At 40.1% G+C, this 23,486-nt stretch overlaps 1 protein-coding gene across 1 annotated transcript; it reads right to left on the bottom strand.

Annotated features, from left to right (window-relative positions):
* Nucleotides 1-12,778: 12,778 nt before the first annotated feature.
* Nucleotides 12,779-13,830, bottom strand: LOC127966116 (olfactory receptor 10A2-like). The gene has a single exon (XM_052566952.1). The coding sequence runs from the start codon at nucleotides 13,754-13,756 to the stop codon at nucleotides 12,779-12,781; it is 978 nt and encodes a 325-aa protein (XP_052422912.1). The 5' UTR covers nucleotides 13,757-13,830.
* Between the last annotated feature and the right edge of the window lie 9,656 nt (nucleotides 13,831-23,486).

Here is a 23,486-nt window from a genome sequence, read left to right as displayed (position 1 = left end):
CAAGCCGCGCACCACCTGCGCACATTCTCGTGAATGCCCGGCCAGAAGAAGCGGGCCATGAGACGGTTTAGTGTAGCCGCTTGCCCTAAATGCCCGGCCATTGGATTACAATGAGCCGCCTGGAAAAGCATTTCCCGACGGCTTCTGGGTATTAATAACTGGGTTGTATCTTGCTTTGTCTCTGCGTCTTGGATCACCCGATACAACATACCTTTTAAAATTGAAAAATAAGGATAAGAGAGCGGTTGATCAGGGTGGAGAAGCTGTCCGTCGATAGAACAAACCTGATCAAAGGCGTTTTTCAGTGTTTTATTGTGGGACTGTTCCAGGGGAAAATCATCACACTCCGGGAGGATGTTCCGCTCGAGAGCACTCGGTTCCCCTGCAACAGGCTCCGGAGGTTCCGGTTCAGCCTCTCCCAACTGCGCAACCGCTACCCTAGCCTTCTCTCGTTTCCCCCAAGAGACATCCGAACATAAATACCCCAATAATTTATTAAACTAGGGCCAATTCGTACCCAAAATTATCGGATGCCTGAGTTGCGGATTAACTGCCACCTCTATTCTATGTTTTTCTCCCCTGAATTGAATATCCACAGGCAAAGTAGGATAATTCACCACTTCCCCATGTACACACCGAACCTTAAACATGCGGCTATTATCCAATGCCCTCGGATGAATCAGACTTTGATGTATGGAGGATTGGCTACATCCTGAATCCACCAAAGCCTGATATGTACCCCCCTTGATACTCACTGGTATTTAGTATAGGCCAGCTTGATCGAGGGCAGCCTGTGGCGTGTCGGGGACCCGGATCAATGTCCCCACTACCATCAGCGGACACCTATAAATAAAATTCCCTGGGTCCCCACAGCGGCAACAGGCCGGTCCAGACTTTACCGCTGCCGCCGCCTCAGCAGGAAGGGTTGGCCTGACTCTTCCAGGGTCAGGGTCCTGAACCTCTGCTGATGTTGCTCCGGGGTGCGACCAACCCGCTGAAGGATGGCACGCTTGAGATCCTGGTAGACCAGGAGGTTTTGGACTGGCAGTTGGTGAGCAGCTACCTGCGTTTCTCCGGACAACAGGGGAATGAGCCGCATGGGCCAGTCCCCGGGGGGCCACCCTCGAGCCTCTGCCGACTTTTCGAAAAAATCCAGGAAGGCCTCCGGATCATCGTGAGGCCCCATCTTGTTGAGCGGCAGAGGAGATGTGCTGTCTTTGAATGAGGGGGTGGCCCGGACCTCCCGGTCTACCCAGCTCCGTAACAGCTTGCGGTCTTCATGCTGGGCCCGGAGGAGCGCCTCGAAGCATTTATCCTGCTCCTCCTTGATCGCCAGCATGTGTTGGTGTTGTTCCTGATGAAGACCGGCGAGCGACTGAATGATGTCCGCAAATGGTGTACCTGACGGAGATTGCATGGCGGCGGCGATCTTCTTCCTTCCCGGGTTTCGGCACCAGTGTGATGTGGTTCTACACAGTCTCAGTAAGGAAGGAAGAAGACAGGGGTCGGCTTGAGGCTGGGACGCTCGTTTATTTGAAGATTAAACAAGTAACGGTGCCATCCTGGCACAAACAGCGTACTACTGCACAATCACAGTCAATAACTCACAATTATTTTCTGTCGGTTTTTCCCAGCACTGCACGAGGTCCCAGCGTGTCTCTCTCTCTCTCTCTCTCTGCGGTGTTTCGGCTTATAACCAGTCTCTCCACGCCAATTACTGCAATCAAACACACGTGTTCGATATTTGCACTTGACCTACTTACGAGGCTCTGCTCCCTCGTCTCTCTTCCATTGCAGATTCCGCCAAACCACACCCCCTTGCACAAAGGGCTAAAACATTTACAGAATTACATTGTGTATTTTTGTTCAACTATATTCATAGTTATTAAATCAATGTATTTACTTTTAATCTGTAATTGCAAATAATTTTCAAGTAAATGCATAGTTTAGATGAAAAGGAATTGATAGGTAAATAATAATGGCCTACAATGATTTGTGAAATAAATTTGTGAATAAAAAGGAGTGCCTAAAAATAATAGTTGTACACAGATATTTATACATCTATTTAATTTTCTAAATACATATATTATATTGAATATTCAAGAAAGCCTTTCATTGTTGGCTGCGTGCCAAGTTTTTTACAATATGCACAAAATGATCCTCTTTATTTTGCGACTCCGAAGTAAACTGTTTCAAAGACTTTTGATTCATTAGCTGTTGAACCAGCAGTAAACGGTAAAAAAATTGTTCTACAAACCAGTGTGTATATGATGAGAATTATAAATTGTAAATAATATGATCACAAATAACACTTTGCAATATCAGGCAGCATAAGGTAATGTTCCCTGTCAAGGGAACTTCAAACTGCGTCCTCTGAAGGGACACTATGGGGAACACCTCGTCGTGACCCGTGTCTGAAGCATACTTTGAAAAACGCCAACATGTTGGCCGGCGACAGCCTCTGACGTCGCTACCGGCGCGACTATAAATACGCGCCTGTAGGACTCGTCACTTATCTTCTTCGTCTTCATTGACTGTTTTGTTTGAAGCGTGCATCTGAGAAACGACCAGAACGGTAAGAGCGATCTATTATTGTTATCATGGCATCCACTAGCAAGGCGTTTAAACAGTGTGTGCATCCATGTCAGCGTTATTTGACACCTGATGACACACACAGTCTTTGCGTCTCTTGTTTGGGCGAAGAGCACGCGCGCGATGTCCTTGAGGGGGCAATCTGTATGTACTGCCTCAGGTGATGCTCCCCTCGCTTGAGGGGTTGGAGCTCGCCTCTCCCGTGCGCCTCTGCGATGCTTAGGAACCTTTCTGTTCACACGCTAAGCCTGTGTACTGTCTCAAAACCACATGGTGGTCAGTGTGCACGTGAACACTTTGCGCACTGTCTCAAATCCATGGTAAGTGGTAAGTGTGCACGAAAGGCTCTGCGCACTTTCTAAAATCCTGTACGGTAAGGGTTACGTGCTCCGCTTCGTTCCCTTTCTTAAGATGATTAGCCCCGAGGTTCCTTGGGCTTCATTCAACCAGTGTGTATTTGTTATACACCCCAAGCATCGCTTCCCTCAACATGAGGGGCTGTGTAGACTCCCGCATATTGTGGTTTTTCAGATAGTAGGCTTCACCAGGTCTCTCTGAAAGCGAGCTCCCACATACTGTGGTTGTCAGGTAGCAGGCCTCACCAGGCCTCCCTGGAGATTTAGCTCCCACATGCTGTGCGTTTCCACTAAAAAACGAGCTCCCACAGTTTGTGGTTGTCAGGTAGTAGGCTTCACAGGTCTCTCTGAAGCTGAGCTCCCACATACAGTGGTTGTCAGGTAACTTTTCTGTACACACGCTATGCCTGTGTACTTTCTCAAAACCACATGGTGGTCAGTGTGCACGTTAACGCTTTGCGCACTGTCTGAAATCCACATAAGTGGTAATTGTGCACGCAAGGCTCTGCGCACTTTCTGGAATCCTGTACGGTAAGGGTTACGCGCTGCGCTTCGTTCCCTTTCTTAAGATGATTAGCCCCGAGGTTCCTTCGGCTTCATCCAACCAGTGTGTATTTGTTATACACCTCAAGCACCGCCCCTCAACATGGGGGGCTGTGTGGGCAATTCTCGCGGTAGTTTAGCAGCGCTCCCCTTTTCAAAAAGGGTCGCCTATGAGCATGCTGCTCGGAGCTCGGAGTCCTCCTCTCATTGGAGACTGAATTCTCGTTTTTTTCATCAGAGCGCTCCAGTACTACATACTGTTTTGAGATGCACTGTGAGCACAGACACCCTTCTGAGGCAGGGGCTGAGGCTCGGGGAATGGCGCCTTCGCACCAAGGTGTTGAAGCAGAGTTAGAGAGGTTGGCCAGACCTGGGTGGATCGGTTTTGTGGCTCAAGAGAGCGTCACACTATCCCCTCTGGCTTCCTCTGACTCATCCAGCTCCATTGGGGCTGGACGCCATGGTACAGGCGTGGCCGAGGCTTCATCTGTATGTTCCGTCTTCCAATTGCTCTGCTCCCGGGCCATTCCATCTACAAGCTGCTCTATCAGAGTGCCACGAGAGCCCCTCCTTTGTGACAGGCAAGACTTGGTAATAAACAGTGCTAGTGTCTTAGCCGTATCCCTTTAAAGGAATCTTTCGTGATTCCAAGCCTTCAGCTCTACCCCGGGCCGAGGCCCTTCAGGTAAGTTGGGTATGTAGCTTAGGCCTTTGGCCATAAGGGATAATGTCATGGACAGCTGTCGAACCGTTCCAGGGGTGACTCCCAGTGAAATGATAGAGTTGGTACTTAGTGTTTGCCATGATTCTGGCCTGCAATCCCCTCAGCATGGGGAGTTCCCCATAGTGTCCCTTCAGAGGACGCAGTTTCGAAGTTCCCTTGACAGGGAACGTCTCAGGTTACGAATGTAACCATGGTTCCCTGAGAGGGAACGAGACACTGCATCTTCTAGCTCCCTGCCATGCTTCGGACTCAAGCTTCACGAAGAAGATAAGTGACGGGTCCTACGGGCGCGTATTTATAGCCGCGCCGGTAGCGATGTCAGAGGCTGTCTCCGGCCAACACGCTGGTGTTCCACATAGTGTCCCTTCAGAGGACGCAGTGTCTCGTTCTCTCTCGGGGAACCATGGTTACATTCGTAACCTGAGACGTTTTTGTACAAAATAACTGTAAGCACTAAGACTGGAAGCCTTGCACATTCAGGTTACACACTCTTACATTAACAATAAGGTGAAGAGGCCTTAATGAAGTTTCAGTTATAACAGGAATACTGACAGTTCATGCTCACTCAAACGTTCATTTTGTTGTGTTTTTGGAAACAGATAGTAATGTAATGTAGGGCTGACAAATGTTTAGAACTTCTCTTTTAGTGCATGTTTAATAGCTAAATTGTTAAAGGAAATGTGGCCCAGGAAAGTCCTTTAGCTGATTTTCTTTTTTGGGTTTATAAAAGGGTTTTCTTTTGCATGTTCTTTCACTTGGCTGTTGCCTCAATATTAGTGCATTTTTCGGTTCACAAGACTATGTTAATTTACAACAGTCATCTGATGATAAAATGATAATTATTAGCTCTGGATTCATGTCTTTACGAGCAGTGCTTCCAAAACTATCAAAAAAAAAAAAAAAAAAAAAAAAAAAAAAACTTTTAAGACTTTTTTTTAGAAGATTTAACCTTAGTCATTATGGAGCAACAAATAGGCTTCAGTTTCTCCTCTCTATAGTTTAGTACCAGTGCTAGTTCTGTGCTGTGACGATTGATCAGCTTACTAGAGGCCTAGAGTTTGTAGTAATCGATCAACTGATATAGTTCAGTATACAGGGGCCACTCAATAAATTCGAATGTTGTGAAAAAGTTCATTTATTTCAGTAATTCAACTCAAATTGTGAAACTCATGTATTAAATAAATTTGATGCACACAGACTGAAGTAGTTTAAGTCTTTGGTTCTTCTAATTGTGATGATTTTGGCTCACATTTAACAAAAACCCACCAATTCACTGTCTCAATAAGTTAGAATATGGTGATATGCCAATCAGCTAATCAACTCAAAACACCTGCCAAGGTTTCCTGAGCCTTCAAAATGGTCTTTCAGTTTGGTTCACTAGGCTACACAATCATGGTGAAGACTGCTGATCTGACACCCTTCACAAGGAGAGTAAGGCACAAACATTCATTTCTTAAGAAATCCAAGCATGTTAACAGTAAGTTGAGTAGAAGGAAAAAGTGCGGAAGAAAAATATGCACAACCAACTGAGAGAACCACAGCCATGTTGTGGAGACGCTGTATGTTTCGTTGTAAAAGTGAAGCTACTTTATTTGGCTTTCCAAAAGAGGACAGAACTAGAAATCACTGGTTAAGTTGTATTTACAACACTGTTCCAGAACACTTCAACCAAAATATTCAGATGTGTGCAGAACATTTTGCGGAGGACAAGGACTGTTTCCTGTGAGCCTACAATGTCTGTTTCTATAAAGTGGGGCAATTCCAACTTTGCAAGGACAGTCTGGCGCTTCTAACTCACAGTCTAGAAGTATGTTTTCATATGTAAAGGATTTTCCAACTGATTTTGTTTTGAGCAGTGTAGAGTAGCACTTGTTGTTTGTCGTTTCTCCGATCATAAATGCAGACACGGTTTTATGTTTACATGGCACGATCTGCAACGCAACCATAGACTGTATAAAATCACGGACGTAGTGTCTGTGACGTCAACCGCAGATTTCTGAAGAGCATTTTGAAGCTCAAAGTGGGTGGAGCAGGCCATTGGCAGCGCGTCACTCCCGGATAAGTGAAAATGGGCATAGGCGGAAGCTCCATTTTAACATGGGAAGTCTATGGGACTAATTTCCTTTTGGAGCCAGCCTCTACCGGCCAGTCGATGAATTGCAGTTTTAGTCACTTCCGTTTCACGAAAGACCGGAAGGTTGCCGCTGGAATGCAACATGTAAAAACAGTATAAATCATTGTAATCAGTAATTATGTCCCCACTGGACACAACAGATGCCTCGTTGGTAATGGGTTTTATTGTTTTTTTTCTGGTCGTACTGGCATCACAGTATGTTAAGGGGCGTAACATTTTCGTCACACGCTTAAGGTATTCAGCCAATCACAATGCACTGGATAGCTGGTTAATCAGCATACACCCTCATGTTTTTTAGAACATGACCTTTGTAAAAAATCGAAGAAAGGTGGGACATAGAGGATAAACAATAATGTACAGTATGTGGAAAATAATGTTTTTTTTTTTTAACCTTAAACCACATAAACTTTTTAAAATGGTCCGCTCACATATAAAGTTGACTTTTTTTTTTTAATTCTTAAAAAAAAAAATTCTAAGAAATTATTTCACCTTTAGATTTGAGTGCTAAATAAAATATTATGTAAGGTTTTCATTCATCCTATACTATAAAATATTCCTTCGGTTTATGAGGACAAAACACAGTGATGAGTATGACAAACTTCTAAAACCTAAGAGCAAGAACCCAGCGGAACTGTTTTATGAATGCTCAGCTAACCCATATTCAATTAATTATGACACGGTGATAAAAGTAAATACTTAAAAAATGTTCAAATGATTTTCAAAAAGTAATTTTTTTTTATTTTTTTACGAACAAAGTCTTCTGTTTGGCTTCTTTATTTTGATTGTCCAAGAAATAGGTACATTAAACATACATGAAAATTTTTCATGAAATATTTCTGTGCTTGATAGAAATTCTTGAAACTATGCCTTTTGTTAAGTAAATACAATGGATGTTTTTGTTGTGCAGCACTGCCTCAGAGGCCTCTGCATCAGAAAGCTTATGTGGCGGAAGTCCTCTGCTTCAGAAGCTGCTCTTTTCTAGTGTTCTGGTAGGTGGTCATGCACCCCTTAAACTTCTAAACCTCAGTCTGACACTTCCTCCAGTCCTGATGCTCAGCCATTCAGTCCTGCAGAGCATAGTGCAGCTCAGCACAGCATGTCCTGGAAATCATCCCGTCCACTCGATCATCCTCATCCTCACTTCTTCTCCGGGTGTGAGTCATCCTTAGAATGTAAAATTATAATTTGAAATGTGTTGCAATAAATTACGACGAAAGTATCAAAAAAATATATATATACAAGTATAAAGCTGTAAAGAAAAAAAACAAGCCGCTCGTATGTATTCGATTACCTTTCACGCTCGAGCCCTTGAAGAAAAACTAAATATTTAAATAAACATGCTTTTGCAGTTTAAGATTTCAAGAGCTTCAGGAAGGTTTCATAACTTGTCTAATTGGGGACATTTCATATCACAAACAGGAAATGTGTTTCATTTTTAAAAGTCCGAGTCCATTCATTAACGGAAAAAATGACAAAAGATGCAATTACACTTGTCATTCACTAGATGGTAGTGTTGTATCAGACAATTGCAATCGGCTGAACTGCCTATTTGCTAAAGCCACCACACCTTTAGTGAATACAGTAGAGATTTTTGATGATTTGTTGTTGATTGTTGTTTTAAGCAGCATATATTAGTTTGACTTTCTAAACAATTACTGGTCAACCAGTGAACAGTTTTAACATTGTGACTATTAAGAAGAAAGACTTGGTTTTGTTTGTGGTAATAAAACATAAATCTTCTGGGGTATTAGCTATATCAATATCAACCAAAGCCAGATTACCAACAACCATGTACTTTGGGACATGCAAACGGTGGTTATATAAAATATGATGGTGATCAGAAAGACATTGCACATGATTGTGATCACATAAAGCAGAGTGAGGAACATGACATAGATTTTACTGTTACAATGTTAAAATGTCCAGCTTGCCATCAAAGACCACATTGCAAAGACTGCTCGATCTTGCAGGTTTGCATTGCACAACATCAGAAAAATCAGGCCTAATGGAGCATGCTGCACAACTTCTTGTCCAGGCCCTTGTTATTTCTAGGCTGGACTACTGTAATGCTCTTCTGGCTGGACTTCCATCAAGCACAATCAAACCTCTACGAATGATTCAGAATGCAGCGGCATGACTGGTCTTCAACGAGCCCAAAAGATCCCATGTTGCATCTTTCCTTGCACTGGCTATGGGTTGCAGCTTGCATCAAGTTCAAGACATTCATGCTTGCACAGAACTGCCACAGGCTCAGCACTCGCCAACTTCTACTCACTATTATGAATCTACACCCCCTCCAGAAGTCTGAGATCTGCTAGTGAGCGATGCCTCGTGGTACCATCAAAGCAGGCTCAAAATCTCTTTCCAGAACATTCTCGTTCACCGTTCCTGGCTGGTGGAATGGTCTTCCCACCCCTATCCGGAATGCTGAATCCCTGACAATTTTCAAGTGACAGCTGAAACTCATCTCTTTCAACGCTACTTGACTTCATCCTAAAAAAAAAGAGAAAAACCCTTCGTCTTTCTCTTTTTTATTATGTCCCTTTCTGGCTTGTAATTATTTGAACAAATGCCTGAAAGTTGGTATTATGAGCACTTCCTGTGTCTGTGTCTGTTTGCTTCATTAAGAAGAATCACTTTATGTTTTTCCCAATAGTTACTTTGGATAAAAGCAACAGCAAAATGACTAAATGTAAATGTAATTAAACAGAACAAAAAAAATAAGATCTCAGGTATCTGAATAGTTTTTAGAGAAAGGATATTCATTAGCAATCTTAATTAATGTGAGATGAATGATGGTAAAACTAATTGCCTGAAGTATCAATAATTAATCCAGTTTATTTTTGTGAAAACAATAAAATCTCTTTGAGGGATAATACAAAGGTGATATTACAGTATATACATATAACTTACACTATCATTCAAAAGCTTGGAGTCAGTAAATTGTGTTTTGAAAAAAAAAATAACATTTTGTTTCAATGTTACAAATTCCCTGTATGACAGATAATATATATTAGAGAAAAGTGTTTATTACGTTTGAAATATGGATATTTTAACAAAAACAAAAACACATGCATACGTTACAGAAGGCCTTTATTCACCCCCTGGAACTATGTGAGGGACGTTTTATTATGAATGTGCACAATTTATTTGACGACTTGCGGACTGTTCAACTGTAACACCCGCTGACTTCAATGATAGAGCTTGGTCCACGACAGTTTTTAATATAACTGGATTCATCTGAAAGAAGAAAGTCATATACACCTAGGATGACTCGAGGGTGAGCAAAAGACAAGCAAAATTTCATTTTTGGGTGAACTAACCCTTTAATATGAGACACCTGAAGGCACTGTCTCATTGGAGAATCATAATAATTCATGAACAAAAAAAGCAATGCAGTTACATCACTAAAGACATCTGTCTTAAACTGGAGAAATACAATGAAAGACATTTTCATAGTCCTTTATCTTTTTAATCTTCATAACCCACTTTAAAACCTTAAGGAAACTTATAATTATCTTTGATAACACATAAACAAGACTTCATTTATTTTATTCAATACTTCTGCTGTATAAGGGAGTCTGTCCAGTGGTCAAATGTCCAAAGGCCATTCAAGGTGTTTTGAGTTCACACAGCTTCTCCAGATGAGCTACTGTTCCCAGCCTAGCACGGTCAGACAAACCATTAAAATAAAGACATTTGTTTGGACTTAACAAAACACAGCCGCCTCCTTGGACACATACTGTATACTTACTGTATAAAGAAATGACAATCCATTGGGGGAAACACACTCATAAACAACCCAATGGCTCCCTGAACAACCTAATTCTCTCTAAATTAAGATATCACTGATGAAGTAACTAAATTGTCTAATTAAAGCAGTTCTTATAAGCAAATATATCAAGTATAGTCTGTGGGAATTATTTCTGCTCTAATTAGCCCCAGGCTTCTCTCATCTCATGAGGTTCAGGGTTAAGGACCTTACTGGAGACACAATGTAAACACATCATTGTTTGTCCTCAGGGCAAGTTAATTGATCTCCCTAAACTCAAAAAGAAGACATAGTACTCTTAGAACTTACATGGAGATTTACGTTACTTAAAGGATGTTTGAAAGCAACTGTTTAGCAAATCTATAACTGGAGATTTATATGAACAGTATGATTTACAACGCATTTTAATTACCACAAAATAATACAGGAAGCTCCACAGAAAACCTTCAAGATAACATAACAACTAATTTTAGCACTTTACACTTGAAACAGAGATATGTTGAACATTAATGTGCATGAATGTGTTTTAGAGGATGAGCAGACAGTCTCTGGGTTAACAAGGAAACCTTTATCCACATATGAATCTCTTTAGATTTCAGTAAGTTGAGGATGGGATCAGGGGTGTTGTTTGTGGTGGAGATAGGGGGGATACAACCCCCCACCATAGCCAAAACTAGCAAGTACCCCCCCACAATATTCACTAGAGAAGAGTGATAAGATTTGCTCGAGCCATTCCTGTTGTGAAGCTGATGGTCGAATATGTGATGTATTTGAATTATTTGAATAAACAGACACTTAAAGTGCTATGGAGAAAGTTGAACAATATCTAAAAATGCTACCAATTTTCAAAGGCTTATGAAAAGAGGAGAAAACTGTCAGGCTTATTTTTTTTGTGTAAAATTTAGTTTAACTTCTTGTAGAATTTCTATTAGATAATCTGTTAATCTGTTAATATTTTTCCCTATAGATTCATATTAGGCTAAGATTGTGGCATGTTGTAGCTATTGGTTGTAGGTAGTTGTTTATTCATAACAGATTATATATTGATTAATAAAAATAAAAAAAGTCATTATTGGCCTGGTAATGATTAATAGGCTAGTATTATTATAATAAATGCTACTGTTAAGAACAATGGTACATGCTTCAGATATTCCAAAAGATGGCATAGATTAAATCATCAAGAGCCTGGTGAGCTGTTAAGAAGTTAAAAATAAATCATTATAAGAAAATTTTACGTTATATTAGTATGTTGATTTAAAACTATCTGTCAAACTATAGCTTATAAGTGCCTAAATAATATAAAATACATTACATATACAAGTAATTGTTAACTATGATGTTACTTTATTGCACCAACTTTGCATAGGCGATAGCACAAAAATAAGCCTAACAAGAACTAAAACAGTTCACACTTCTCTAAAATATAAGACAATCTTGTATGATTCAGTAAATACCAGACATGAATGTGATGGAGGAAGACAGCTATGTTAAATGGATATGTTAAATGACTTAAATCCTGAAACATATCGCTTTCTTTCTTTTAATAAATACATTTAAAGATATCAAGCTGTTGCTGTTTCATTTGAGAATCATTATGATTTGTGAAGAAACAGCCAAACACAACATTGTAGACATCTATCATAAACTGTCTAAAGTTTTCACAGTCCTTAGTTGTCAACCTCATAATCCAATTTTAACTGTTTATGCAGTTAATTAGCTTTGAAAACGGCAGCAATTATCACCCTGTAGCTCAAGACTGGTTGCCCACTGAAGCTAAGCAGGTTTGAGCCTGGTTAGTACCAGATGGGAGACCTCCTGGGAAACCTAGTTTGCTGCTGGAAGAGGTGTTAGTGAGGCCAGCACGGGGTGCTGGTCTGTATGGGTCCAAACTCCCCGGTAAAGTGATGGGGACACTTCACTGTAAAAAGCACTATCCTTCGGATGAGATGCTAAACCAAGGTCCTGACTCTCTATGGTCATTAAAAACCCCTAGATGTCCTTCGAAAAAGAGCAGGGGTGTAACCCCAGCATTATCTATGCTGTTATTTGTAAATGCTACTGCTTAGCTTCTGATATACGATTTTATCCTGGTTAAAGTTTTAATAAAGCAGAATACATGATTGCGTTGTAGCATTTTAGTAAACAGTTAGAAGTGTCTGCCAGCAAGTATTGCTCGTTATCTAAACAGTCACTTTTTACTTAATGAATGTGGTATTAATGGTGTAATTAATTTCCTTAGTGACACTATTTAGTCTGTTTATTTTTGTTTAGATTTTTGTAACAACCATAAAAACTCTCAGAGAGAAAATGCAGAGGAGGCATTATGAAAAATTGGCGAAAATCGTATAGCTAAAAACCTCAAATGTACAGAGAAAAGCTTTAAAATATTTCTAGAACACCCCACTGATTTATTTGAAGATATAAAATAAATAAATTAAATCCAATAATAAATAATTATACGTAAAAGAGCTAAACAAAAGCTGTCTGAATACAGTAGAAATGATGCAAAATACATGTGTTCTTTATGACTAAATCCTGCAAGCTGAACAAAGTTAACAGCAGATTTACATTTATTATTGAAAAAAGCTTTTTCAAATGACCACAAGATAATACAGGAAGCAACACAGAAAGCCTCCAGAATAAGAGTATAAATAATCTCAATGTTGTACATTAATGTGTATTTTTAGAGGATGAACAGACAGTCTCTGGGTTACCAATGAATGAATCCTGCTTCGAATCTCTTTAGTTTTCAGTGAGTAGAGAATGGGATTGATGCATGGCGTGAGAAGGGATGACAGAGACAAGCACACTGTTCTTACATTTGAGTTTATAATAATTCCAAAAAATCCAAGACTGAAGATGATTACAATAGGAATGAAGAAAAGGGTCACTAATATGAGGTGCTCTGAGCATGTGGCCAGCGCCTTATAACGGCTCTGATTATTTTTCATTCTGAACACAGCGGTCAGAATACCCATGTAGGTCAAGAAAATAAAAATCAAAGGTCCAGCATTGAATATTATAGTTAAAGCAGTTGCAAAATTCCACTGGGATGTTGTATCGCTACAAGCGAGTCTTAAAACAGGAGCATAATCACAAAAATAGCTGTTGACCTTGAGAGAGCCACAAAAGGACAGAGATGGAATGGATGTAACAGCATAGAGAACTATAACAATACAAAAGAACCAAACTGCACTGATTATATAAGCCATTTTGGTGTTTGTATTTATATCCTCTTGTCTTAAAGGGAAACAGATTGCAATGAACCTGTCATAAGAGAGAATACATAAGGAAAATATTTCGAGGGATAAAAAAGTATAGTAAGTGTACATTTGAACAAGGCACAGTTTAAATGGCACAAAATTGTCTTGAACAATGTAAGTTTTGATCATGCCAGGCACAAGAGAGGTACTGAGAACAATATCAACCAAAGCCAGATTTCCAACAGCCATGAACTTTGGGACATGAAGACAGTGGTCATAGAAAACGATGGTGATCAGAAAGACATTGCACATGACTGTGATCACATAAAGCAGAGTGAGGAACATGACATAGATATTACTGTAAGGCATTGAACTCAGTGCAACAATGTAAAATCCTACAGGCTGAATGATGGAGTTGCTGGTGTTTTGCATGGCTGTCCTTTTTTTACGACTTGGCTTCCTTGCAGTGTGCTCTACTCTTAGTGGGCGAGAAACCAAATACCTGTGAGAAACAGTCATAAACAGTCTTTGCTATACAAATTACCTGTCATTTGAGAGCATAAGCCTTTATGACATTCAACCAGAAATCTACAAAATCTATGAAAATCTACAATTGACATGTAACAATAATTGTCTTAATTCTATACTTACATGCAACAATGATGCTGTAGTTTGTGGATAATGCAGATGCTGTTGTCTACCTTGCAATTTTTGCTTCTGTTTCACAGTCCAAGGTTACTGTGAACACTGAATGTGAACTTGAGAACATTTTGGGAAATATATAGGTCAACCCCCCCCCCCCCAAAGATGTCATTAAAAAGGAAAGTATACGGTATCTAAATAGTCTTTAGAGGAAATATATTCATAATCACTTTTTACTTGATAAATGTGAGATTAATGATGGTGTAACTAATTGCTTCAAGTGTCACTAATTAGTCGGTTTATTTTTGTAACAACAGCAAACCCCCCCCAGAGGGATCACCTAAAGTGGCATTATAAAAAAACTGGCAAAATCATGTAACTAAAAATTAACAAAATTTGAAAAGAAAGCTTTGTAGAACAACACAGATTTATTTCATGCTATAAAATAAATTATATATATTATGAATAATTATTTATGTATAACACACTTCCCTTCAAAAGTTTTGGATCAGTAAAGGTTAATACATTTTTTTTATAATAATAATTATATATATATATATACACACACACACACAGTACAGGACCAAAAGTTTGGACACAACTTCTCGTTCAAAGAGTTTTCTTTATTTTCATGACTATGAAAATTGTAGATTAACACTGAAGGCATCAAAACTATGAATTAACACGTGGAATTATGTACATTACAAAAAAGTGTGAAACAACTGAAAATGTGTCATATTCTAGGTTCTTCAAAGTAGCCACCTTTTGCTTTGATTACTGCTTTGTACACTCTTGGCATTCTCTTGATGAGCTTCAATAGGTAGTCACCTGAAATGGTCTTCCAACAGTCTTGAAGGAGTTCCCCGAGAGATGCTTAGCACTTGTTGGCCCTTTTGCCTTCTGTCTGCGGTCCAGCTCACCCCTAAACCAGCTCGACTGGGTTCAGGTCCGGTGACTGTGGAGGCCAGGTCATCTGGCGCAGCACCCCATCACTCTCCTTCTTGGTCAAAGGAGGAGGACAGAAGGCCTGCAGCACTACAGGTTGTGGTGTGATAGAGGGCACCTTAGGAACATATCCAGCTCGAGGGTATATGAACACTTTGGTCATGCCAGGTGCAAAATCAAGATAGGTAGGGGCCACTGAGAGGGCCTGAAAATCTCCTACTGTCCTCAGAGAGGTAATGGCCAACAGAAAGGCGGTTTTAAGAGTCAGATGTCTATCTGAGATATCTTGAATCGGTTGAATGGAGATTTGTAAAGAGCCTCTAACACCACACCCAAGTCCCAGGGGGGAATACTGGACCGTACTGCAGGTCTCAGCCTCAGCGCACCGTGGAGGAAACATGTAAAGACTGGCCATCGAGAAGGGCGTGGTAGGCCGCAATGGCCGCCACGTAAACCTTCAGCGTGGAGTGGGTCAACCCTGCAGAGAGCCTGGCCTGTAGAAACTCCAGAACTGTACCAACTGGGCAGTTTGCTGGGTCTAGCTGGCGGTCTCTGCACCATGAGGTGAAGAGTTTCCACCTCAGGGCGTACAGTTTCCTCGTTGAGGGAGCTCTAGATTGGAGGAGGGTCTCAACAACCTCAGTTGAGAGACCAGCTGCTAACAGTTGTGCCCCCTCAGGGACCACACCCACAGCTTCCACAACTCCGGACGAGGGTGAATTATCGAGAGTAGGTCTGTCCTGATCGGTATCTCTCTGCGAGCCATACTCGGCCCGGCCAGAACGGGGCTACTAATTACAGATGGACCCCGTCCCGGCATACTCTCGCCAGAACTCCCAGGAGCAGAGCAATTGGGGAAAGGCGCTGCAAGTATTACACGGCGATAAGGAGCTCCCAGCACCGGGCCCTGATTCAAGAACCAAGGTTTCTTCCACATGTCTAAGGCACGGAGGCAGCGCCGCGTGACCTTGATAGTGCAAAGTAGATTGTCCCCCGGGGAAAATCCCTTGGTCTTGAGCCCCCACTGTAGGGGTCTCATGTACAGCAGGCCATGAGGTATCACGTTGGACGCAGCTGCCATCAGACCCAACAATTTCTGAAATTGTTTGACAGTAAGTGACTGGCCTTCTTTGACTCTCTAGACTGAGATTAGGATCGACTAGATACGAGCAGGGGACAATCGTGCCTGCATCACGGTCAAATCCCATACTACGCCTGGATAGGTGGTTCTCTGAACCGGAGAAAGTACACTCTTCTTGGCCTTCAGTCTCGAACCCAGCTCCCCCATATGTGCGAGAACGACACCTCGATGCAGAGCCGCAACCTGCTCTTGACTGAGCTAAAATCAACCAATTGTCAATGTGGTTGAGAATGCGGATGCCCTGCATGTGCAGGGGAACCAGAGCCGCGTCTACACATTTTGTGAACGTGCGGGGTGAGAGTGCAAGGCCGAAGGGAAGTACTCGATATTGGTAGGCTTCGCCCCCGAAAGCGAACCTCAGAAACTTCCTGTGTTGTGGAAGGATGGAAATGTGGAAGTATGCATCTTTGAGATATATTGTAACAGACCAGTCCTCGGACCTGATCTGATCTACAACATGCTTGATCGTGAGCATTTTGAACTTCAGTCTCATAACTGAATGATTTAAGACCCTCAAGTCTATAATCGGACGCAACCCCCCATCCTTCTTTGGAACTGTGAAATACCAGCTGTAGAACCTGGACTCCCTGTCTTGAGAAGGGACCACCTCGATGGCCTCCTTCTCTAATAGGGTTTAACTTCCTGTTCCATAACCAGACCCTGCCCGGGGCCGACCATCGTCGGAATGACCTCGTTGAATATCAGCGGTACAGGGCCGAACTGAATACGGTAGCTTTTTCTACTGTGTGCAGGACCCATTGAAAAACATTTGGCAGTAGTTTTCACGCTGCTAAATAATCTACTAAGGGAATCAGTCTCTCGAGACTGACCTCTGGTGTAATAGGCCCCCGCAGGGGCAGCGAGCGTCTCAGCCCCGCTACGTGAACGGGCGGAAAATACTGAGAATGATGCTCGCTAGGGACCGCTGCGCCCTGAAACAATGGCAGGGTTGGCAGACCGGCCCCCAGAGGGCGCTGAGGCGAGACGGGAACCGAAGCGTCCACACTGGCTTGTACCAGTGCAGGCAGTCGGCTCCCTCAAGAGCCGAAACAGCGTGCCTCAATCCCAGGCAGAACGCGCACAGACCGTGTATTCTCACTCGTGTTGAACACACAATCTGAAACGCGATCTGGATTCGCCTTTCAGATGTCTCGTCTTAGCTTTGCTCTTTCACTATTGCTTACTCTTTGAGGAGCTAATAGTGACAAACAACAATAAATAAGACTGACAAGACAGAATGACATGCACACACAGAGCGCTTGCTGAAAACGCAGAAGCTGAAGCCAGCTGTGCGGCTCGTGCCTTTATAGCTTCCTGGTCGCTTACGTCACCTCGCCCGTGACGTCACACTCTTCTATAAAACAGATTAGATATCATTTTCAGAGTCGCTCACGCTAAACGCGTTCCCCAAAGTTTTTTTCGATGCAGCTCGAGTTCATGAAGAGGAACTCACTTTTACCATTCATTATGTTTTTATGTTCATAACCCACTTTTTAAATGCTTAAGAAAATGTATAATTAGCTTTGATAAAAGAACCAGGGCCTCATACATTTAAATTAAAAGTTTCCACTATATTAATGATTTGGGCTGTCCAGAGTCTTAATTGTCTTGACACAGCGTTACAAAAATAATTTACTAAACCAAACAAATAAACAAACCAAATGTCCAAAGTCCAAATGTCCCCAAAAGGATAGTAATGCCAGTAAATTTGGAACTTGCAGGGACATTTTTTGATCTGTATGAGGAAAATGAGCTTATAAGTCATACAGAATGATCTTTTTTTGAAGATGTTTTCATTGACGGGTGCGTTTAGGGTAACTGGATAGAAAATACAGTTTGTATAATATAAAAATCATTACATCTATGGAATGTCTGCATAAAACATGGAAACCCAACGTGTATGTGTGTGTGTTTGCACATGCGTGTGTATACAATTACATAATGAAGTGTCAAAATCCCACTTAAATTTTTTTTTCCCTTCACACTTGAGTCTGTAGCAAAACTTCCACATTTAGTATTACAGTAAACCTGCTTTTGCAGTGAATGAAGGTGTCAGGAGTTTTAGGTTTCATAACTTGAAATTATGGTGTACCCTCTAGCAGCAAGTCAGCTACCAGCTTGTCCAGTTTTTGGTGGCTTTTATTAGTACATTAGTATTTTCACCAACTAAAAAATGATTTGCCTGAAATGACATGAATTAACAGAACAAACTGAAACAGACTAAATCCAGAAGAACTGTGGCAACATCTTCAATAAACCTATCTGCAAAGCTACAGTACTGTTAAAAGTTTTAAGCACTTGTGTAAAAATGCTGTAAAATGAGGATGCTGTCAAAAATAATGTCATAAATGTTCTTTATCAATGAACTTCTTGAACAGCTCAACCTGGCAAAGACTGAGCTTCTTGTCTTCCCTGCCACTCAAACTCTACAGCATGATTTCATCATCCAGCTAGGTTCTTCTACAATTATCCCACCAACTTTGATCAGAAATCTTGATGTAATCTTTGATGACCAGCTTTCTATCAAAGACCACATTGCAAAGACTGCTCGATCTTGCAGGCTTGCATTGCACAACATCAGAAAAATCTGGCCCTTTCTAATGGAGCATGCTGCACAACTTCTTATCCAGGCCCTTGTTATTTCTAGGCTGAATTACTGTAATGCTCTTCTTGCTGGAATTCCATAAAGCACAATCAAACCTCTACAAATGATTCAGAATGCAGCGGCACGACTGGTTTTCAACGAGCCCAAAAAATCCCATGTTACATCTTTCCTTGCACTGGCTACCAGTTGCGGCTTGCATCAAGTTCAAGACATGGAAGCTTGCACAGAAAGGCTCATCACCGCACCTCATCATAACAGGCGCATCACCTGCCAACTTCTACTCACTATTATGAATCTACATCCCCTCCAGAAGTCTGAGATCTGCTAGTGAGCAACGCCTCATGGTACCATCACAGGAAGGCTCAAAATCACTTTCCAGAACATTCTCGTTTACCGTTCCTGGCTGGTGGAATGGTCTTCCCACCTCTATCCGGAATGCTCATCTCTTTCAACACTACTTGCCTTCTTCCTAAAATAAAATGACAACAACAAACAAAACAAAAAAAACACATCTTTCTCTTTATATATTCCGTCCCTTTCTAGCTTGTACATATTTGATGTTATTCCCAATAGTGACTTTGTGTCTGCAAAATGATTAAATGTAAATGTTACAGAAAAAAATAAGATCTCTGGTATCTAAATAGTTTTTAGAGAAATGATGTTCATTAGCAATCTTAACTTAATTAATGTGAGATCAATGATGGTGTAACTAATTGCCTGAAGTATCACTATAGTCCAGTTTATTTTTGTAACAACAATAAAATCTCTTTGAGGGATAATATAAAGGTGGTATTATATACACATAACTTACACTATCATTCAAAAGTTTGGAGTAAGTAAATTGTGTTTTGAAAGAAATTTAACATTTTGTTTCAATGTTACAGATTCCCTGTATGACAGATAACTGAAATGAGAGAAAAGTGTTTATTACGTTTGAAATATGCATATTTTACTTAAAAAAACACATGCATACGTTACAGAAGGCCTTAATTCACCCCCTGGAACTATGTGAGGGACGTTTTATTATGAATGTGCACAATTTATTTGACGACTTGTGGGCTGTTCAACTGCAACACCCGCTGACTTCAATGATAGAGCTTGGTATAGCCACGACAAATTTTAATATAACTCAGACTGGATTCATCTGAAAGAAAAAGTCATATACACCTAGGATGACTCGAGGGTGAGCAAAAGACAAACAAATTTTCACTTTTGGGTGAACTAACCCATTAATATGAGACACCTGAAAGCACTGTTTCCTTTGAGAAACATAACAAATCATGAAAAAAGCAATGCAGTTACATCACTAAAGACATCTGTCTTAAATTGGAGAAATAAAATGAAAGCCATTTTAATAGTCCTTTATGTTTTTGTTATCTTCATAACCCAATTTTTAAGTCCTTAAGGAAACTTATAATTATATTTGATAACACATAAACAAGACTTCATTTATTTTATTCAATACTTCTGCTGTATAAGGGAGTCTGTCCAGTGGCCAAATGTCCAAAGTCCATTCAAGGTGTTTTGAGTTCACACAGCTTCTCCAGATGAGCTACTGTTCCCAGCCTACCATGGTCAGACAAACTATTAAAAGAAAGACCTTAGTTTGGACTTAACAAAACACAGCCACCTCCTTGGACACATACTGAATACTTACTGTATAAAGAAATTACAATCCATTGGGGGAAACACACTCATAAACAACCCAATGACTCCCTGAACAACCGAATTCTCTTTAAATTAAGATATCGCTGATGAAGTGACTAAATTGTCTAATTAAAGCAGTTCTGATAAGCAAATATGTCAAGTATAGTCTGTGGGAATTATTTCTGCTCTAATTAGCCCCAGGCTTCTCTCATCTCATGAGGTTCAGGGTTAAGGACCTTACTGGAGACACAATGTAAACACATCATTGTTTGTCCTCAGGGCAAGTTAATTGATCTCCCTAAACTCAAAAAGAAGACATAGTACTCTCAGAACTTACATGGAGATTTACGTTACTTAAAGGATGTTTGAAAGCAACTGTAGAGTAAATCTATAACTGGAGATTTATATGAACAGTATGATTAACAGCGCATTTTAATTACCACAAAATAGTACAGGAAGCATCAAAGAAAGCCTCCAAGATAACATAACAACTAATTTTAGCACTTTACACTTGAAACTGAGATATGTTGTACATTAATGTGCATGAATGTGTTTTAGAGGATTAGCAGACAGTCTCTGGGTTAACAAAGAAACCTACAGTATATCCACTCTTGAATCTCTTCAGTTTTCAGTAAATTGAGGATGGGATTAGGGTTGTTGTTTGTGGGGGAGACAGGGGGGATATAACCCATATATATATATATATATATATATATATATGTATGTGTGTGTGTCTGTGTAAGGGAAACAGGTCAATTTAGCTCAAAGGGAATCATTTAAGATTTTACAGGGAATTTGAACAGAATCACTGTTTCACGGCTGATCACTGAGTACACCCTGTGATTCACTGAATGAGCCATTTAACATCAAATCTGCATTGGATATTAATATCCAAACTATAGTGAAAACACTATCAATTAGCACAGTATCAAGATCGGCAGTTTAAGACATTAACTTGTAAGCACAAAACACAAGATACTTCTCTATTCAATATGAATAAGGCCTTAAGCTTTCCCATAGTTATTAAAAAACATACACAATAAGTGATTATAAACATGATAGTCAAATGTGTGGGTTACATAATGAATATGGAGTTAAGCGATGGACTAATATAATTTCTGTCCATCTATATCTAGAAAAGACAGTTTCTGTGCTATTCTCTGACATAAGGATGTTTTGTGCAGATCAGAGGTTAAAAGGTCCCCTTAGGAATTTCAGTCTGGTTCTTCTAGGTGGGGGGAAGTCAATCCAAGGATCTTGTTTATTACTCTCATTGATTGACATGTGATGGCCGGCATTGCATCTTGGGCCCCGTCCACACGGAGACGGAGCTTACCCCAATCCGATCTTTTTTTTCCTCGTCTCAAGAAATATCCGCGTCCACACGAAACCGCAAAATGATGTAGTATACATGCCAGACCAGTGTGTGGCGCTGTAATTCTGCCACAGAGATACACTAAAAACAGAGAAGAAGACTTGGACTATGCTCATAAACATTGCGCGTGGTACACAAACGAACATGGAACAATACATTTATTAATCAGTGTTAATGTTAGTTAATAAAATGACAATCGTTCAGTGTTTGTCATGTTTTTGTTGCTGTTACGTGACGTAGAGGTGTCTGAATAGGGGGGAGACGTGGGCTGATGACGTCATCGTTTCAGAAAATATACAGATTAGCCGTCCAGACGAAAACGCAAAGACGGCGTTTTCAAGTTTATCCACTTTGGGACCCGGTTTCAAAAAATAGCGGTTTCACCTTGAGAAAACGCCGGATCTCTGTGGACGAAACACCTATCCGATAAAAAATTTGTGCTTAAAGGGTCCTTGATTACTTTCCCCAAATTTGACAATCTCTTCTCCGAATTTAATTTGTCAATAATTGTTCTGGTGGTGTTAATGTTGAAAGCTGTTCTGTGAAAGAGCTGGTTGGTTGGTTATCTTGCTTCTGACTTGTGGCACTAGGAATGATTTAAAACTTTCTGTTGCCTTTCTGAGGAATCCGGCTCGTGTTTCAACCACAGTCCTGATCGACTTTTTAATTTGTCTGGTTGAGGTCTGATACACTACACAGACACACACACACACAAACACACACACATATATATATATATATATATATATATATATATATATATATATATATATATATATATATATATATACACACAGGGCTGGGAAGGTTACTTTTAAAATATATTTCACTATAGACTACAAAATACAAGCTTTAAAAAGTAATCAGTTACGTATTTCATTAGATTACTCAGGTTTAGTAACTAAATGTAAATACTTTTGAATATTTTGAAATACTTAAGCTTTGTAACACAAAGGAACATATTAATGTCTTGTTTTTATACTTTCCAACATCTACCAGCCATAAGATTTGTGTTTGCTTTGCATTTTTTTTAAGAACATCAATTTTCCACAGAATTTCTATGAACAACAAAAAATTGTTATTTCATTTAAATCTTCCAATTAATATAAATTCAATTTGAATGCAGTGAATGGAATTCCATGTTGTTTCATGCTGCATTCAATCTTCAAAACTAATCCAGACACACCAAACACATAATAAAAGTAGCCAAAACAACTAGCACAGTTGTCCAAGTTATGCAATAGATTTGTTTAATGAATGGACCAAAAAAGTGAAAACGAGTCGCAAAAGAGTCGCTGAGTCAAAACTGACAGGGTTCATTACCCATGATCGCAAGCAATGTCGTTATTAACGATGCTTTTGGGAAGCAAACCTCAGGGCTCACAAAATTAAAAAATCTCTGGTAAGCCTTCGGGCAGGCATTCTTCAGGTTTTGGTAGTCAAAAATGAATTTAACTAGCCTGGAATAAAAAAATAAATAAATAAAAAAAAAGACAGCTGAACTTTACTGTGGAAAAATCAGTATGATCAGCAAAAACTAGTAGCATATCTGGATTTAACGATTGAGTCAACTTATGATGTGATAAAATTCACAATACAGATACAAATAAAATAAAAATAATCATACATCTAAAAGAAATATCTAAATTTAAACAAAAATGTGTCTGTGCTCTATTTTAAATCAGAGGAAACCATTTGAATTACTATCCAAAAAAAGATGCTAAATACATTATTTGGATTGTATAATTAAAGAAATTGAAGTAAAAACAGAATGGTTCGATTTTACCTTTTTGAATGAGATGCAGAT

Source organism: Carassius gibelio, chromosome B10 (assembly GCF_023724105.1).
Source record: "Carassius gibelio isolate Cgi1373 ecotype wild population from Czech Republic chromosome B10, carGib1.2-hapl.c, whole genome shotgun sequence".
Taxonomy (NCBI): domain Eukaryota; kingdom Metazoa; phylum Chordata; class Actinopteri; order Cypriniformes; family Cyprinidae; genus Carassius; species Carassius gibelio.
The sequence above is the reverse complement of the archived record's forward strand: the minus strand, read 5'-3'. Positions and strand labels throughout refer to the sequence as shown.

Excerpts from the sequence above, each read along its gene's own strand:
- LOC127966116 (XM_052566952.1), bottom strand. The coding sequence starts at position 13,756 with ATGCAAAACACCAGCAACTCCATCATTCAGCCTGTAGGATTTTACATT.